The 20,668-nt window shown below is 43.1% G+C and overlaps 1 protein-coding gene across 1 annotated transcript in view; it reads right to left on the reverse strand.

Moving 5' to 3' along the window:
- The window catches only part of LOC142097104 (cytochrome P450 4B1-like), a 42,560-nt gene extending 22,615 nt beyond the window's left edge, over positions 1-19,945 (reverse strand). The window contains exon 1 of the mRNA XM_075178696.1: positions 19,306-19,945. Coding sequence (XP_075034797.1) covers positions 19,306-19,509 — 204 coding nt within the window. The 5' untranslated portion in view covers positions 19,510-19,945. The remainder of the gene's footprint in view (positions 1-19,305) is intronic.
- Positions 19,946-20,668: the final 723 nt, after the last annotated feature.

Raw genomic sequence — 20,668 nt, forward strand, 5'->3', positions numbered from 1 at the left:
AATCTGATTGGTTGCTATAGGCAACATCTCCACTTTTTCAAACCCGCAATTTAGTAAATCTAGCCCTTAGAGTCATTACGAAACGTATCCGCCAATTTTGTGCGTATTACGCATGCTCACAGCCAGATGATAAGCAACAGAATGTAGCCACGTTCAATCATGTTCGAGTGACAATTGCTACAGTCTACGATTTTGGGAAGAAAACAGGGTGTGGAATGGGCGGATGCATGTGGGCAACATACAGTAAGGGCATCCCTGAGCAGCCACGTCCAAATCACACTAAGGCATACTTAGAAGTACGCTGGTTTTCTGCCGTATCTCTTGCACCAACTGACGGCTGAGCATGCTATAACTTGTGCTTCCATTCAGGAATAACTGAACATATGATATGTCTGTTATGTACAGTAGACGTTAACAACACCCTAATAAATGTTTTCCAAGAATTTTTTTAAAAAATGATCATGTATAAATAAATGTCTATAATATTGACATGTAACATTAATATATATATTTTTTTGTTTGCATTCTTTTGAGATTTTATATTCCACATATGTATTGTACGTATCCTGCAGTGTATGGTCTAGTAGAGGACAGTAAACCTTCACCCATAGTCATGACCACACGTATCTTTAGATCTGCCCCTCATTGACTTCAGGAGTACGCAGAGCCGAATTACCTGTCCTTTAAAACAAACTAACGATGCACTCAGTACACTGCCTTAATGTCTCCAATCTATCTGTACAGGTATAAACAGTCTATTCTTCTGTAGGAGTCCCCCATCTGATTGGACCATAATTGGAATATGAGGAAATAAGAGACCTATCCTGGTACACACTGCAACAACTGTGCAAAAGAAACCCTAACCCACTGTGGGAAGGATGGTTCCTTGTGGAACAATGATTTCAGGAAAATTGCAAGTACTTGGACAGTGTGTTACGTGATATTGAAATTGTGCAAGGAACAATGCCCACTGTCCCCCAAGGTTGTTCAGTTGCTGAGGTATTATAGATTGTTGTAATATGCAAGAAAAGGAACTTGAGAATCTTCCAACAAATGTCCCCATTACTTGAAGGCTGAAGAAACTCTTTATCTCCAATTCCAGATTGTTTTCTGCATTTGAGACTCTGCATTCCACGTCCTTGCACCAGTTATCCTTGACAAGTTCAGGTATGCAGTTTTCTTACTTGATATATGGTTTGCTTACTTCTCTAACTATTTGTTTGCTGAAGAATGTTATTACTGTCTTTGTACTGTGAGATTAGTGGACATTAAATAAAGAAACTAATCGCATGTCTCTGTGACCTTACTTAAGATCGAGGCTGAGTCAGCCTGGTAGGCTGTGTTAGCCAGGATGGATTTGTTCTAAGTGTATAGACACATTTATATAGAATAGTTAGAGTTATACAAGAGTTGGATAAGAGGTGAATGGAAGGGGAACATTATACCTGGAAACACAACTACATGAGGACAACAATCACCTGCGAGCCATGTTATCCTCCACCTCATGCCTTGTGCACTACATAGACACTCCCTGCTGATCTGATTCTCAACCTTGTTTCGTACAGCTGCAGTTTTATTATGACTTATTGGCTTCACTTATGCTGTTGTTGTATACTCACCTTCAACCACACTTGTTACTCTACTTACCCTGACTCTCTAACTGTCTCCCCAGCCTCCCTTAGCCCGCTTATCATACACAGCCACCTCAGTGCCCTTCCAGTATGCCTAATGTTATATAGGTACGCTCCACTCCTGCCTAATGTTATATAGGTACGCTCCACTCCTGCCTAATGTTATATAGGTACGCTCCACTCCTGCCTAATGTTATATAGGTACGCTCCACTACTGCCTAATGTTATATAGGTACGCTCCACTACTGCCTAATGTTATATAGGTACGCTCCACTACTGCCTAATGTTATATAGGTACGCTCCACTCCTGCCTAATGTTATATAGGTACGCTCCACTCCTGCCTAATGTTATATAGGTACGCTCCACTCCTGCCTAATGTTATATAGGTACGCTCCACTCCTGCCTAATGTTATATAGGTACGCTCCACTCCTGCCTAATGTTATATAGGTACGCTCCACTCCTGCCTAATGTTATATAGGTACGCTCCACTCCTGCCTAATGTTATATAGGTACGCTCCACTCCTGCCTAATGTTATATAGGTACGCTCCACTCCTGCCTAATGTTATATAGGTACGCTCCACTACTGCCTAATGTTATATAGGTACGCTCCACTCCTGCCTAATGTTATATAGGTACGCTCCACTCCTGCCTAATGATATATAGGTACGCTCCACTCCTGCCTAATGTTATATAGGTACGCTCCACTCCTGCCTAATGTTATATAGGTACGCTCCACTACTGCCTAATGTTATATAGGTACGCTCCACTACTGCCTAATGTTATATAGGTACGCTCCACTACTGCCTAATGTTATATAGGTACGCTCCACTACTGCCTAATGTTATATAGGTACGCTCCACTCCTGCCTAATGTTATATAGGTACGCTCCACTACTGCCTAATGTTATATAGGTACGCTCCACTCCTGCCTAATGTTATATAGGTACGCTCCACTCCTGCCTAATGTTATATAGGTACGCTCCACTCCTGCCTAATGTTATATAGGTACGCTCCACTCCTGCCTAATGTTATATAGGTACGCTCCACTACTGCCTAATGTTATATAGGTACGCTCCACTCCTGCCTAATGTTATATAGGTACGCTCCACTCCTGCCTAATGTTATATAGGTACGCTCCACTCCTGCCTAATGTTACTTTCAATCCTAACCATGTTTTAGTCTATCCCTCATTCTACTGTCCTAACTACTTTCCATTCACTTGCTGATCCTATTACCACTTTTCTACTTCTGCCGTCTCTCCATTCTAGAGATGCTCACTGACCCCCATGTTTTGGTTTTGGTTTTGGATCTGGATTACCTTCGTGTTTTGGTTTTGGCAAAACGGCCCTTGCGTGTTTTGGTTTTGTTTGGTTTTGTTTTGTAATTTGTTAAAAAATTCCAATTTTTTTTGGCTAAAATAACATAATTTAGTGCTCCACCTGTTTCTTGGATAAGTGAGGTAATTCTACAGCTAATAAATGTAAATGAGCGCTGACCCCCCCGGGATGTGTGCTTTTATCAGACACGCACCAATCCAGGGTGCCAGACAATGCACTAAGAAGAGCCATTGAAATTCATAGCAAAAAGCCAGTTCATCAGGGAGCTTAGAATCAGCCCCAATTCCCACAAATGTATAATCTAGTTAGGTACCTATTATGTAAAGTGCTGATTACAAACACAACAAAACATGTTTGGGAGAATGTGGCCTCTAAGAGGCTGACTACTACACACAAAGACATTGCATGGATGGCTATCCAGGGATGTCTGCCTCTCAGGACATTCATGCACTCCCGGAACCTGTGCCAATATGTCCAATGCCCCTTCTGCATCACCAGAAGGGAAACAGCACAGCACTGTTGGATGCCTTGGAACATGAATATAAGGACAGTGTGCCCGAACTTGCCTTTCATACCATTCAGTATTTTATGGATTATTTCCTGGAACCCACATCATTGGGGCAATCCAGGATGTCTGGAGCCTAATGAAATGCTTTAAGGACGCTATTTGGCTTGCCAGGAATCTCCTCATCTTGAAAAGGGAGAAGATGACCATCCAGGACTGTCGCAGGCTGATCCACAGCCTACTAAGAGACTATAACACCATTGAAAGTCCTGAATAAGAGGAAGATGATTAATTTTCTGTCTCCCTCTTCTCCTTCTCCCCCTATGTGTCTTATTTATTCAATGTAATGTAACACTTGCCTGCAAATTCTACAGATAAGCCTGCTTGTCTTCCTCTCCATCTTTGACTATTGGCAATGGAACCATCGTCTTTGGGTGTATATTACACCCTACACTTTTAGTTAAATAGAAAAAGAAGCAGCCTGCAAATACTATTTTATAAATAGAAATGCCCAAAGCAGATGTTCTGTTTGGGTCTAGATGATTCCCAGAGATTAAAATTGAAATCAAAGAAGAAGCAGCCTTAAAAGACTGTAGAATAAATTAGAAATGCCCAAAGCAGATGTTCTGTTTAGGTCTAGATGATTCCCATAGATTAAAATTGAAATAGAAAAAGAAGCAGCGTGCAAAGACTGTACATTAAAATAGAAATGCCCAAAGCAGATGTTCTGTTTAGGTCTAGATGATTCCCATAGATTAAAAATAAAATAGAAGAAGAAGCAGCCTGCAAAGACTGTACAATAAAATAGAAATGCCCAATGCAGATGTTCTGTTTGGGAGTATATTATTCTCAAACCTTATTAGTGCACATAATGAAAAATACTGTTTAATCCCTGTTAGGCCCTTCTTAATTCTACAGCTACACACACCAATCCAGGGTGGCAGGCAACGGTCTTAAAAGAGCTATTGAAATTCATAGCAAAAAAGGCAATTGGGTGTCTGTCTGTATTTTACACCCTACACTTATAGTTAAATAGAAAAAAAATCAGCGTGTAAAGACTGGACAATCAATAGAAATGCCCAAAGCAGATGTTCTGTTTGGGTCTAGATTATTCCCATAGATTAAATTTGAAATAGAAAAAGAAGCAGCCTGCAAAGACTGTTTTATAAATAGAAATGCCAAAAGCAGATTTTCTGTTGGGTCTAGATTACACCCTACACTTATCCTCCACCATCCTTTGCATGTTAATAGTAGGATTGGATGGAGTTATGGGCAAGGTCACACATGTTTTGGTAAAATCTTTCAAACCAGCCCAGATGTCAAACTGTTGTGGTCTGCCACCTGCGTCATCCCTGCTTCTCTTTGGAAAGTGCAATTTGGTGCCAGAACCTCATGTGCCAGAACTGCTGACACTAGTGCCACACTGCTGTCACTGGTGCAGGACTTACACAAACAAAGTCATCCTCATCAACATCCTCATTAGCGCCCTCATCGGCTACACAATTCTCCCCCCTCATCCTCTTCTAATTCCAAAGTGTCACCCTCACTTGGTGTATCACCGGCTACACTCGGGCTGTTCAGGCACACATCAGCAGAAATGCCGAAAGGACCCTTCTTTATGGGTACACTATCACAATGGTCACGATTACACATACCACTCGTGGATGGACTCTCCTCAGGGATTGGTGTCATTTCTGATTCTGAGCATACATTTTCCTCTAATGCCTTACTGTTTTCTTGCAGCTCGGCTTTCACACGTAACAGTAGTTGTGCACCACTTTTGGACTCCGAATTACTTGGTCTTGCTTGGTCACGAGTGACCTTACAAGAAGAAGGCTCAGTAACATTTTTAGATATCGCACTAATATTGAAAGGCGAAGGCCTCATTCTTTCTTTGCCACTGCGTGTGTAGAATGGCATGTTGGCAATTTTTTTTTATCGGCAGTTAACTTTTCATCAGTTACAGCTCTTTTTCTCGTCAACACAGTAAAAGGTTGTTTTTTTGTGTTTTTTTCCCTGACTTAAAAAGACTATGTACTTTCACATAGGCTTTACCAGATGACGTACAGGGAAGACTACCATCAGGACTGGTGGCGCAGCTGCTTGCTGATCCTGCTCATATGTGGACTGCTGTGAATCCATTTTAATGACATGCAAAACACTTGTAGTGCAAATTCAGAAATATATAGTGCTGGTATATAATAATTTCAACACCAGAAAATAGCTTTTTACTACAGGGGAATATGTGACACCCAAAAGTTGTAGTGCAAATTCAAAAAAAAAGTTGTGCTGGTATATTACAATTTCTGCAGGCAGAAAATTGTTTCTTTAGGAGGGAATATGACACCCCAAACAGTTTGTAATGTTTGGAAAAATGCCTCCTCTATACTCCTCTCTTCCTGCTCTAATAACTGCTCTCTCCCTGTTCTAATCCTGCGACCTAACCATTCTCTCTCCCTCTGTCAAATGGCGCTGGATCGCTGTGGAGACGGATATTTATGCATGTGAAACATCACGAGAACCAAGCTCCGAGAACCGAGCCCGCCCATCTCTACTCCATACATTCACTTTTTCCTTCATCACCTTTACCTTACCTCACCTCACTTCTAACCTCTCGCTGTCCCATCTTTCTGTCCTACATCAGAAAACTTACCCAGAAAGACTAAAAGATCTTAATATGTATAGTTTAAAGCAAAGAAGGGAAAAGAGGGACATGATAGAAACTTTCAAATATATCAAGAGCTTTAATAAAGTAAAGAAGAAACATTCTTCACAGGAAGATAAATATTAGAAAACGAGAACATGCACTGACACTGGAGGTAAGCATGTTCAGAGGATTCTGAGTAAAAATTATTTCACAGAACGGGTAGTGGATCAGTGGAATAGCCTCCCATCAGAGGTGGTAGAGGCTAATACAGTAGAGCAGTTTAAACATGCTTGGGATAGACATAAGAATATCCTTACAAAGAACTAAGGATCAAATAGTGTTTGAGGTTACCATAGGTTAATAAAAATCTATCTTTCATTCCATGACCTCTCCCCTTCCCTTATGTCTCATGTCTCCTCCTGTCTCTCGGCCATCTTATCTTGGATGTCCCAGCACTTTCTTAAGCTCAAAATTTCCAAGAATGAACTAATCATATTCCCCCCATCCAGGGCACCCTCATCTCTTTCTATTAATAACACCACCCTCCATTCTCTGCTTCAATCTCCTTCAATCCTCACATTCTGTCCTTTTTAAACTCTTGTTACTTCCACCTCTGGAATATATCCAAGATACAGTCCTTTCTTACCAGTGAAGTCACCAAAACACTTATTCACTCACTTGTAATCTCTCATATCAATTTCTACAACCTCCATCTCTCTGGCCTACCCGACTCCCACCTTCCCCTCTTAAGTCTATCCTCAATGCTGCTGCCCGTCTCATTTTTCTCTCCTGCCGGTATATATCCACCATCGCTGTCTGTCAGTCACTACATTGGCCCCCTGTGGCCTACAGAATTAAATTTAAGCTTATCACCCTCACCTTATAACCTCTTCTCACTCCCACCTCTAGGAATTTGCCCAAGCTGCTTGGCTGTGGAACAATCTCCCACGCATTATCAGATTAGCATCTACTCTCAAAGGCTTCAATCGTGCCCTTAACACTCATTTCTTTATTTCAAGCCTATCAGCCTTCTCCTAACTCCCTTGTCCCGGCTCTCTACCCCAGTCTATACCACCCTATTTGTGTCTCCCCCTTTCCTTTAGGATGTAAGCTCTCATGAGCAGGGCCCTCTTTCCTTGTGTTCTCCTTCTACTATTCCATCACCCTCTGCACCTCTTGGCTGCTTTCCTACCCTTGTTTTCTTAAGCTCAGGCTTATTTTCCACTGGTCACTACCATCACTCTCACTCAGTGCCGTAACTAGACATTTTAGTGCCCTGGGCGAGACAGGGCACCGGCGCCCCCCATCTAAGTGGGAGTGACATTTGCCAAGTGGGTGTGGCCAACCTAATGTGGGGGTGTGGCTAGCACTTTACTGAATGAATTCTTTTGTATTGCTGTGTAGTTGGTAGCCTCAAAAATACAGGTGTAACCTATACAAATTTCTCTCACTATAGGGAAGAAATATAAGAGCCCTTGGCTACACCTGTATTTTTTGCAATAGACACTATGTGGAGGAAAATAGAAATCATAGATTATGAATATGAAAATGACAAATTTTCTATTTCCTGTACTTTACACGACATACACTATATAAATTTGGATTTTTAAATACATATAAACCCAGTGCTGGAAGTGGGCTGCAGGATGACAAGTAAGAGGAATAGGGGAGAAGATGGTGCAAGGGGGTAGATGAGAGGGACAGGGGAGAAGGTGGCACAGAGGGGGTAGTAGATGAGAGAGCCTGGGGACAAGGTGGCACAGAGGGGGTAGTAGATGAGAGAGCCTGGGGACAAGGTGGCACAGAGGGGGTAGTAGATGAAAGGGCCTGGGGACAAGGTGGCACAGAGGGGGTAGTAGATGAGAGAGCCTGGGGACAAGGTGGCACAGAGGGGGTAGTAGATGAGAGAGCCTGGGGACAAGGTGGCACATGGGGGGGGGGGAGTAGATGAGAGGAACTGAGGAGAAGGTGGGACAGGGGGGTAGATGAGAGGGACTGTGGAGAAGGTGGGACAGGGGGGTAGATGAGAGGAACTGAGAAGGTGGGACAGGGGGGTAGATGAGAAGGACTGGGGAGAAGGTGGCACATGGGGGTAGATGAGAGGGACTGTGGAGAAGGTGGGACAGGGGGGTAGATGAGAGGGACTGGGGAGAAGGTGGCACAAGGGGGTAGATGAGAGGGACTGGGGAGAAGGTGGCACAGATGGGGTAGATGAGAGGGACAGGGGAGAATACATAAATGCAAAATACCAAAAAATACAATACCAAAAAATAATCATTATACATTTTCATGTCCCCTGCCCCCATAGATTTTGCTTCCCCACTACACTCCCTCAGTTTTTGCTCCTGGATGGAGCACCCTATTTCCTATTTTTTTTTTTTTAAATATATATTTTAATTACAATATAACATTTACTTACCTATTTTTCTTCCCTCCTGGATGGTCAGCATAGCAGTCAGCAGTAGATGCAGGGGACTCACTCTCTCTGCTCAGCAATGGCCGCTCCTCACTTTCTTTTCAGAGGGGGGGGTGGAGCGGAGCACAGCATCCTGGAAGGGGAGGGGGCGCTTCCTGACAAATAACTTTATACACACTGTCTGACAGACAGTGTGATCATTCTTTGACCAGCCACCACACTAGCCCCTCCCCCGACTCGCGGCACCCGACCCCCCCTCCCCCGACTCGCGGTAACCGACCCCCCCTCCCCCGACTCGCGGCACCCCCCCTGCATGAGTCGCGGGGGGGGGGCAATATTTTTTTATTTTATTTTTTTTTTTTTAGATATTTTTTTTTTACTTTGAGCCACAGAGGGGAAGGTAGCGGGCGGCTGCTGCGCCCCCTCGGGCTTGCGCTCGGGGCGACGGCACCGCCCGCACCACCCTAGTTACGGCTCTGCTCTCACTCACTGTACTGTAAATAATTTGATCTGCATTACCATGTTGTCTGCATATTATTTGTTTATTCAGTATGTCTGGTCTTTGTATTTTGTATCATGTAATGCGTTATGGATCATTGCGTATTGTATATGTCATGTACAGCGCTGCGGAAGTTTTGTGGCGCCTTATAAATAAAAAATAATAAGAATAATAACCTTTAAGGGTCAAAGTTGAGATAGGAGCAACAATCTTGGAAAAGTTATCAATGAAATGGCATTGATGATTATAGAAGCCAGTGGAGGACCCCAAGGATCTGTACTTGGACCAGTGCTTGTTAATAGCTTTTTTGGTGACATTGCAAATGGTATTGAAGGTAAAGTATGCCTTTTGGCAGATGACACAAAGATATTCAACAGGGTAGACACACCAGGATGGGTAAAACAAATGATTGATGATCTAGGTAGACTAGAGGAATGGTCAAGAGAGTGGCAACTACAGTTGAATGCCAGAAAATGCAAAATCATTCACTTGGGTCTCAAAATCCCAAAGGCTAAGTATAGTATTAATGGCACTATAATGGGAACTACTGAGGAGGAAAGAGATCTAGGAGTCACTATTTCAGGTGACATAAAGGCAGGTAAGTAATGTAACAAAGCAATGAGGAAGGCAAGTCAGATGCTTGGTTGCATAGGGAGAGGAATCAGCAGCAGAAAGAAGTAATAATACCACTGTATAGGTCATTGGTTCGGCCTCATCTAGAATACTGTGTTCAGTTCTGGAGGCCATATCTCCAGAAGCATATAAATACATTACAGACTGTACAAGGAATGGTGCATGGCCTCAAGCACATAACTTACTTGGAAAGACTAAAAGATCTTAATATGTATAGTTTGGAGCAGAGAAGGGAAAGGGGGGACATGATAGAAACTTTCAGCTATATCAAGGATTATAACAAGGTACGAGAGGGAACATTCTTCAAAGGAAGAGAAGTATTAGAACACGAGGACATGTACTGACACTGGGGGGAAGTAGGTTTAGAGGAAATGTGAGGAAAAACTACTTCACAGAAAGGGTAGTGGATAAGTGGAATAACCTCCCATTAGAGGGGGTAGAGGACAGACTGGTCAAATAAATTCTTAAACATAAGATTAGTGTGGAAATGTAGCAGGGCTGGTGCAAATGCCAAAAGATAGTACTCGTAGTGGCCATAACTGGTGCAAAATGCTGTCTTCCATTTATCAGCTGGTCACATGGCATGCTGCATGCCATAAGATGGGCGTTGATGGTGTCACATTGAGCAATAAACTCTTCTAGATAGTCAGGAGGATCCAATGCCTGCCAGCTCATCATTACAGTCCTACATGAAATTTGCTTTGCTTTGCTGCAGGTAATTTAGCAGGTGGCGACCCTCTGCACTGTTAATATGAAGTGCTGCGTTCCGTCTCCCATCTTGGTAGTGGTGTCCCCTGTGACCTAGTGAAAACAGGAAATTGGGCAGCCTCCAGCCGTCCACATTGCTCTACTGAGCATGCCCAGACAGGAAGTTCGGCTCTCAGCAGGTTCTTCCAGTGACAGTTTAACTGTAAAGATGTGATAACTGGAGCTGCATCCATTTTGTGTTCTCTTAGTTATCACCATCATCATCATCTATTTATTTATATAGTACCACTAATTTTGCAGCACTGTACAGAGAACTCATTCACATCAGTCCCTGCCCCATTGGAGCTTACAATCTAAATCCGCTAACATATACACACACACAGACCAAGAGAGACTAAAAGCAATTTAATAGCAGCCAATTAACCTACCAGTATGTTTTTGGAGTGTGGGAGGAAACCGGAGCACCCGGAGGAAACCCACGCAAACACAGGGAGAACATACAAACTCCACACAGATAAGGCCATGGTCGGGAATTGAACTCATGACCCCAGTGCTGTGAGGCAGAAGTGCTAGTCACTAAGCCAAAATGAATGCAGCTCCAGTTGTGACTGTGTCAGGCTAATACTCTGGCACAAGCCTGTGCACAGAACAGACTTAATAGTGTAGCTGATTAGTAGCGCGGGTCCCAGGTCAGAAAACATGACCACAGGTTCAAAGCTGCTCTTAAAGGGCCATGTACCGAGTTACGCAGAGAAGGATTATGGCACAAGGTTCTGCACCTGGAGCTGAGGGAAGAGTAGAGGGAGTGTGCCGGACTCTGATGAGTGACAGAACAGTGGTATTGAGCTATAAACTAGGGGAAGTGCCCATGTTCACTACCAAATTTTTCAGACACAGCCAATTGGGATTCAGATTCCAATATGAACAGATGATACCACTGAGGGAACCTCTAAAGCAGGCCTGTCCAACCTGCGGCCCTCCAGATGTTGTGAAACTACAAGTCCCAGCATGCCCTTCCAGCTATCAACAGGTTGTCTACTGGCAAAGCATGCTGGGGCTTGTAGTTTCACAACATCTGGTGGGCCGCAGGTTGGACAGGCCTGCTCTAAAGGATCAACCATGGCTGGACCAGAACAAAGAGTCTGAAGTTTGTTCAACTTATCATGCGTCAGTGTCATCTGTGCCTGGATTTGCTTAATGAATTGTATTACAGATTATTTGGTGGTAATAGCTTCAGTGGAATCCATAGGTAGGGCCAGTTTATTCGGTCAGATCTTAAAAACTTTGCAATGCTATGGCAGTAATATTAATTAACCAATGAATTCTAATAGCAGGAGGATAGCAGTCCCAGTACTTGCATAGAGACTTGTTTCCAAGACTGGTGTTTTCCAGAGATTGAGGAAGAGAAGAATCATGAGCCAATGCTAGGTGATCAGAACCAGGAGAATCGTCAGCCAGGGTCAAGCTTGAATAATCAGAGATATTCATGAACTCTGGATTCTAGAAGAAAAGCTCAATAAACTGTCAGCTGACTGGTTGCCTGTCGGCACCACCTATAGAGAGAACTGGCTGCTTGTTGATGACAAATGTGAGATTCCAGCACAAAAGCATTGTTCCTGCTCAGAAATTCAAACTAAGGAGGACATAGGCCATGCTTCCTTCAACGTGAGCAAAACGTTTGTGCAGGGAAACATTGCTTCTACGGACATGTGAGAACGGAGATCTCAGGCCAAGTGTGCATACAGAGAGACATTCCTGGAGAACCAGATAAAGCTCATGTATACCATGTAAGAAACAGCGCACCCTGACCACATTCAGAGCCTACAATGATGGATACAAAAACTACACCCTTCACGCTAACTTCCCACACTTCAACCCCCCACCTGCACCACAGTCTTCCTCTCCTTGACCATCCCGACCCAGATCACTAAGCGACTGTGAAAGTTTACTTATGTCTGCAATAAATACATAAAAATTACATTAAAAATGCAGTAAAATAATTATCAAAAACATACAAAAGTTTCCAAAATAGACAGTGTCAGAGAAGAGATGGAGGAACAGGCCCCTCTGCAGACAGTGACAGCATCGGGTCCATAAACTCCAAATGTGAAATAAAGATAAAGAGGGTTTAAAAAAACCTGGAAACACTTTATTGAATGCCTGAAAGCTTTTATAACATAAACACACTTAGATACAATGTTACATATGTTTTGGAGATGAACCATCGTAGCATGCTGTCTGGTTTCATTGGAAATTCTGGGCGATTGGTAGAATTCAGTGTTGAACACAATCCGCAAGTTAAACCTGTGAAATTTTGCAGAGGAGAATATTCCCCAGAATTTTGTTGGAGCTTTCGCTTATCTACACAAAGGGCTGATTCATCTTCGGACCTAGTTCAGTTTGTGTCCTGCATCCTGGTTAGGAACAGACCTTACGCCAGTGACCTCAACTGCATCCAATTCATGTCCAAACGCAAATGACACTTCGGAGTGTCTATAACCAGAAGGAGGGAACCGGGACGGGAGGGTGCAGACGCACATATGTAGCGTACAGCAAGGGTGCGCCAAGGCCGAGCGCACTCACATTCGTTCCATCTAAGCTCTGGGCTGCTCTTAGCTCCGTGTTTTCAGCTGTATCACTACAGCTGTCCTTGCACTACAGGGCAGGTGTAAGGGCCACTGACAGTGATGCTAGAACATGTGTTTGCAACTAAGAGAAACTATGAAAATACATTCCATGTACAGTACATATTAGGAACATCCTGGTTTATGTATTTCATGTAAAAAAAATAAAAACACAGTACTTTTTTATGCATTTTAATTAATGATTATAGTATTAAGAGTTTATTTATTTATTCTGGTAGAACTTGATATTGCACTTATGCAGGTGCTCTCTCTGTCTGCATACATCATCATCATCATCATCATCATCAGTGTGCTCTGTCTGTCTGCATACATCATCATCATCATCATCATCATCATCATCATCATCAGTGTGCTCTGTCTGCATACATCATCATCATCATCAGTGTGCTCTGTCTGTCTGCATACATCATCATCATCATCAGTGTGCTCTGTCTGTCTGCATACATCATCATCATCATCATCATCATCAGTGTGCTCTGTCTGTCTGCATACATCATCATCATCAGTGTGCTCTGTCTGTCTGCATACATCATCATCATCATCATCATCATCAGTGTCCTCTGTCTGTCTGCATACATCATCATCATCATCATCATCAGTGTGCTCTGTCTGTCTGCATACATCATCATCATCATCAGTGTGCTCTGTCTGTCTGCATACATCATCATCATCATTATCATCATCATCATCATCAGTGTGCTCTCTCTGTCTGCATACATCATCATCATCATCATCATCATCATCATCATCAGTGTGCTCTGTCTGTCTGCATACATCATCATCATCATCATCAGTGTGCTCTGTCTGTCTGCATACATCATCATCATCATCATTGTGCTCTGTCTGCATACATCATCATCATCATCATCATCAGTGTGCTCTGTCTGTCTGCATACATCATCATCATCATCAGTGTGCTCTGTCTGTCTGCATACATCATCATCATCATCAGTGTGCTCTCTCTGTCTGCATACATCATCATCATCATCATCATCATCATCAGTGTGCCTTGTCTGCATACATCATCATCATCATCATCAGTGTGCTCTGCCTGTCTGCATACATCATCATCATCATTAGTGTGCTCTGTCTGTCTGCATACATCATCATCATCATCATCAGTGTGCTCTGTCTGTCTGCATACATCATCATCATCATTATCATCATCAGTGTGCTCTGTCTGTCTGCATACATCATCATCATCATCATCATCATCAGTGTGCTCTGTCTGTCTGCATACATCATCATCATCAGTGTGCTCTGTCTGTCTGCATACATCATCATCATCATCATCAGTGTGCTCTGTCTGTCTGCATACATCATCATCATCATCAGTGTGCTCTGTCTGTCTGCATACATCATCATCATCATCAGTGTGCTCTGTCTGTCTGCATACATCATCATCATCATCATCAGTGTGCTCTGTCTGTCTGCATACATCATCATCATCATCATCAGTGTGCTCTGTCTGTCTGCATACATCATCATCATCATCATCATCATCAGTGTGCTCTGTCTGTCTGCATATATCATCATCATCATCATCATCAGTGTGCTCTGTCTGTCTGCATACATCATCATCATCATCATCATCAGTGTGCTCTCTCTGTCTGCATACATCATCATCATCATCATCATCATCATCAGTGTGCTCTGTCTGTCTGCATACATCATCATCATCATCATCAGTGTGCTCTGTCTGTCTGCATACATCATCAGTGTGCTCTGTCTGTCTGCATACATCATCATTATCATCATCAGTGTGCTCTGTCTGTCTGCATACATCATCATCATCATCATGAGTGTGCTCTCTCTGTCTGCATACATCATCATCAGTGTGCTCTGTCTGTCTGCATACATTATCATCATCATCATCATCATCAGTGTGCTCTGTCTGTCTGCATACATCATCATCAGTGTGCTCTGTCTGTCTGCATACATCATCATCATCATCATCAGTGTGCTCTGTCTGTCTGCATACATCATCATCATCATCAGTGTGCTCTGTCTGCATACATCATCATCATCATCAGTGTGCTCTGTCTGTCTGCATACATCATCATCATCATCATCATCATCATCATCAGTGTGCTCTGTCTGTCTGCATACATCATCATCATCATCATCATCAGTGTGCTCTGCCTGCATACATCATCATCATCATCAGTGTGCTCTGTCTGTCTGCATACATCATCATCATCATCATCATCATCAGTGTGCTCTGTCTGTCTGCATACATCATCATCATCAGTGTGCTCTGTCTGTCTGCATACATCATCATCATCATCATCATCATCAGTGTCCTCTGTCTGCATACATCATCATCATCATCAGTGTGCTCTGTCTGTCTGGATACATCATCATCATCATCATCATCAGTGTGCTCTGTCTGTCTGCATACATCATCATCATCATCATCATCATCAGTGTGCTCTGTCTGTCTGCATACATCATCATCATCATCATCATCAGTGTGCTCTGTCTGTCTGCATACATCATCATCATCATCAGTGTGCTCTGTCTGTCTGCATACATCATCATCATCATTATCATCATCATCATCATCAGTGTGCCTTGTCTGCATACATCATCATCATCATCATCATCAGTGTGCTCTCTCTGTCTGCATACATCATCATCATCATCATCATCATCATCATCAGTGTGCTCTGTCTGTCTGCATACATCATCATCATCATCATCAGTGTGCTCTGTCTGTCTGCATACATCATCATCATCATCATTGTGCTCTGTCTGCATACATCATCATCATCATCATCATCAGTGTGCTCTGTCTGTCTGCATACATCATCATCATCATCAGTGTGCTCTGTCTGTCTGCATACATCATCATCATCATCAGTGTGCTCTCTCTGTCTGCATACATCATCATCATCATCATCATCATCATCAGTGTGCCTTGTCTGCATACATCATCATCATCATCATCAGTGTGCTCTGCCTGTCTGCATACATCATCATCATCATTAGTGTGCTCTGTCTGTCTGCATACATCATCATCATCATCATCAGTGTGCTCTGTCTGTCTGCATACATCATCATCATCATTATCATCATCAGTGTGCTCTGTCTGTCTGCATACATCATCATCATCATCATCAGTGTGCTCTGTCTGTCTGCATACATCATCATCATCATCATCATCATCATCAGTGTGCTCTGTCTGTCTGCATACATCATCATCATCATCATCAGTGTGCTCTGTCTGTCTGCATACATCATCAGTGTGCTCTGTCTGCATACATCATCATCATCATCATCATCATCATCAGTGTGCTCTGTCTGTCTGCATACATCATCATCATCAGTGTGCTCTGTCTGTCTGCATACATCATCATCATCATCATCAGTGTGCTCTGTCTGTCTGCATACATCATCATCATCATCAGTGTGCTCTGTCTGTCTGCATACATCATCATCATCATCAGTGTGCTCTGTCTGTCTGCATACATCATCATCATCATCATCAGTGTGCTCTGTCTGTCTGCATACATCATCATCATCATCATCAGTGTGCTCTGTCTGTCTGCATACATCATCATCATCATCATCATCATCAGTGTGCTCTGTCTGTCTGCATATATCATCATCATCATCATCATCAGTGTGCTCTGTCTGTCTGCATACATCATCATCATCATCATCATCAGTGTGCTCTGTCTGCATACATCATCATCATCATCATCATCATCAGTGTGCTCTGTCTGTCTGCATACATCATCATCATCAGTGTGCTCTGTCTGTCTGCATACATCATCATCATCATCATCAGTGTGCTCTGTCTGTCTGCATACATCATCATCATCATCAGTGTGCTCTGTCTGTCTGCATACATCATCATCATCATCAGTGTGCTCTGTCTGTCTGCATACATCATCATCATCATCATCAGTGTGCTCTGTCTGTCTGCATACATCATCATCATCATCATCATCAGTGTGCTCTGTCTGTCTGCATACATCATCATCATCATCATCATCATCAGTGTGCTCTGTCTGTCTGCATATATCATCATCATCATCATCATCAGTGTGCTCTGTCTGTCTGCATACATCATCATCATCATCATCATCAGTGTGCTCTCTCTGTCTGCATACATCATCATCATCATCATCATCATCATCAGTGTGCTCTGTCTGTCTGCATACATCATCATCATCATCATCAGTGTGCTCTGTCTGTCTGCATACATCATCAGTGTGCTCTGTCTGTCTGCATACATCATCATTATCATCATCAGTGTGCTCTGTCTGTCTGCATACATCATCATCATCATCATGAGTGTGCTCTCTCTGTCTGCATACATCATCATCAGTGTGCTCTGTCTGTCTGCATACATTATCATCATCATCATCATCATCAGTGTGCTCTGTCTGTCTGCATACATCATCATCAGTGTGCTCTGTCTGTCTGCATACATCATCATCATCATCATCAGTGTGCTCTGTCTGTCTGCATACATCATCATCATCATCAGTGTGCTCTGTCTGCATACATCATCATCATCATCAGTGTGCTCTGTCTGTCTGCATACATCATCATCATCATCATCATCATCATCAGTGTGCTCTGTCTGTCTGCATACATCATCATCATCATCATCATCAGTGTGCTCTGCCTGCATACATCATCATCATCATCAGTGTGCTCTGTCTGTCTGCATACATCATCATCATCATCATCATCATCAGTGTGCTCTGTCTGTCTGCATACATCATCATCATCATCATCATCAGTGTCCTCTGTCTGCATACATCATCATCATCATCAGTGTGCTCTGTCTGTCTGCATACATCATCATCATCATCATCAGTGTGCTCTGTCTGTCTGCATACATCATCATCATCATCATCAGTGTGCTCTGTCTGTCTGCATACATCATCATCATCATCATCAGTGTGCTCTGTCTGCATACATCATCATCATCATCAATGTGCTCTGTCTGTCTGCATACATCATCATCATCATCATCATCAGTGTGCTCTGTCTGTCTGCATACATCATCATCATCATCAGTGTGCTCTGTCTGTCTGCATACATCATCATCATCATCATCAGTGTGCTCTGTCTGTCTGCATAGATCATCATCATCATCAGTGTGCTCTGTCTGTCTGCATACATCATCATCATCATCATCATCATCATCATCATCATCATCATCATCATCATCATCAGTGTGCTCTGTCTGTCTGCATAGATCATCATCATCATCATCATCATCAGTGTGCTCTGTCTGCATACATCATCATCATCATCAGTGTGCTCTGTCTGTCTGCATACATCATCATCATCATCAGTGTGCTCTGTCTGTCTGCATACATCATCATCATCATCATCATCAGTGTGCTCTGTCTGTCTACATACATCATCATCATCATCAGTGTGCTCTGTCTGTCTACATACATCATCATCATCATCATCAGTGTGCTCTCTCTGTCTGCATACATCATCATCATCATCATCAGTGTGCTCTGTCTGCATACATCATCATCATCAGTGTGCTCTGTCTGTCTGCATACATCATCATCATCATCAGTGTGCTCTGTCTGTCTGCATACATCATCATCATCATCATCAGTGTGCTCTGTCTGTCTGCATACATGTTAAGTACAGCCAGAGCACACTACCGAGACTCAAACAGAAAGTTTTCTTGAGATCCGCTTGTACTTGAATACAGCCGTACGTGAGAGCAATTCATATCCAGTATTTTTTAAAGGCACATTACGTTCACGTTGCATTCTAAGATGAATCAGGCCCAGTAATACATTTACACAGTAATAGGGTTTCATACCAATTTGGTGATAATTTAAGGGGTTTTATTTTGCACCCCGTTGACACTTGGGAGAAGTTAATGATTGTAGTTTTAACAAAGTGGAGGGTTTGCCCTGTACCCCATAACAGAGCAGGCTATCTCACTGACTGACTAATGCAGGGTACCATAGAGAAGATAAGAGAGGTATTAGACATGCCCAGAATCCTGTTTTGTTTCAAATATGAATTTACAGACCACGGGGACAGGATATACAAGTGGGTTATGTTATGTTCTATAAATTGTATATAGATATAATATGAATGTGTGTATGTTAGGAAATTTAGACTGTAAGCTCCAATGGGGCTGGGACTGATGTGAATGAGTTCTCTGTACAGCGCTGCAGAATTAGTGGCGCTATATAAATAGATTGAGATGATGATATTTAGCTGCAATGCAAAGTTGACCCACCCTCTACTACATTCCTTTGTGTGCCCCTGTGTAGTCCTCACCTGGTTTACATGACCATACAACCAGTGACTGGGAGGTCCTGGGAAATCCTGCAGGGCTAGCTCTAGTCTCCTCCATCTGTTGTAAAGTGATATTACTTTCAGAAGCAAAAGCCCCAAACACAGCAAAACAGCAAACTGCACCAGCTGGTAGACATTCACCGACAGCCAGGAATGGTTCAGGATCTTCCACAGGCTAAGCGACATGATTTCTGCACCGTCTAAACTAAATCACTGTTCCCAGCACTCTCCTGTCACTATAACACAGCTCCTAGCACTCTACAGAATGTGTCAGTGCTCTCTGCACTCTCCTGTCACTAAATCACAGCTTCCAGCACTCTGCAGACTGTCACTGCTCCCAGCACTCTCCTGCCTCTATCTCACAGCTTCCAGCACTCTACAGACTGTGTCAGTGCTCTCTGCACTCTCCTGTCACTAAATCACAGCTCCCAGCACTCTGCAGTCACTGTGTCACTGCTCCCAGCACTCTCCTGCCTCTATCTCACAGCTTCCAGCACTCTACAGACTGTGTCAGTGCTCTCTGCACTCTCCTGTCACTAAATCACAGCTCCCAGCACTCTGCAGTCACTGTGTCACTGCTCCCAGCACTCTCCTGCCTCTATCTCACAGCTTCCAGCACTCTACAGACTGTCAGTGCACTCTGCACTCTCCTGTCACTAAATCACTGCTCCCAGCACTCTGCAGTCACTGTGTCACTGCTCCCAGCACTCTCCTGCCTCTATCTCACAGCTTCCAGCACTCTACAGACTGTCAGTGCACTCTGCACTCTCCTGTCACTAAATCACTGCTCCCAGCACTCTGCAGTCACTGTGTCACTGCTCCCAGCACTCTCCTGTCACTATAACACAGCTCCTAGCACTCTACAGAATGTGTCAGTGCTCTCTGCACGTCCCAGCTATAGCCCACAGCCATCCTCTCTGGGTGTCAGCCCTCCCTGCACACTGACATCAGGAAGTCTGACTGCACACAGAGCCTATGTAATAACATTCTTTCATTTTCTATTACACCTACAAGACGTTAGGTATTCTAGTACCAATCATGAAACAGGAATTACAATTTATAAACACAGAGGTATAAGGTAAGAGAGAGTGATAGATAGATAGATAGATAGATAGATAGATAGATAGATAATGAGTTAGATAGAAATTAGATACCGGTAGTTCTATCTCTGACTGAGCTAGAAAAATAAATTAAATTTTCATAGAGGGAAACCGGATAGAATCATTGTTAGACGTGCTAAACGACTAACAATGAGTAAAAGATGGTAAAGGGTTTCTGTGCTTATTGATTGGGCAGGCTCCATCCATTAGGTTCTTGTGGCCCTCCAGCCTGAAGATAGGCTCAT

The sequence above is a fragment of the Mixophyes fleayi genome, chromosome 7, assembly GCF_038048845.1.
Source record: "Mixophyes fleayi isolate aMixFle1 chromosome 7, aMixFle1.hap1, whole genome shotgun sequence".
NCBI classification, from domain to species: Eukaryota; Metazoa; Chordata; class Amphibia; order Anura; family Limnodynastidae; genus Mixophyes; species Mixophyes fleayi.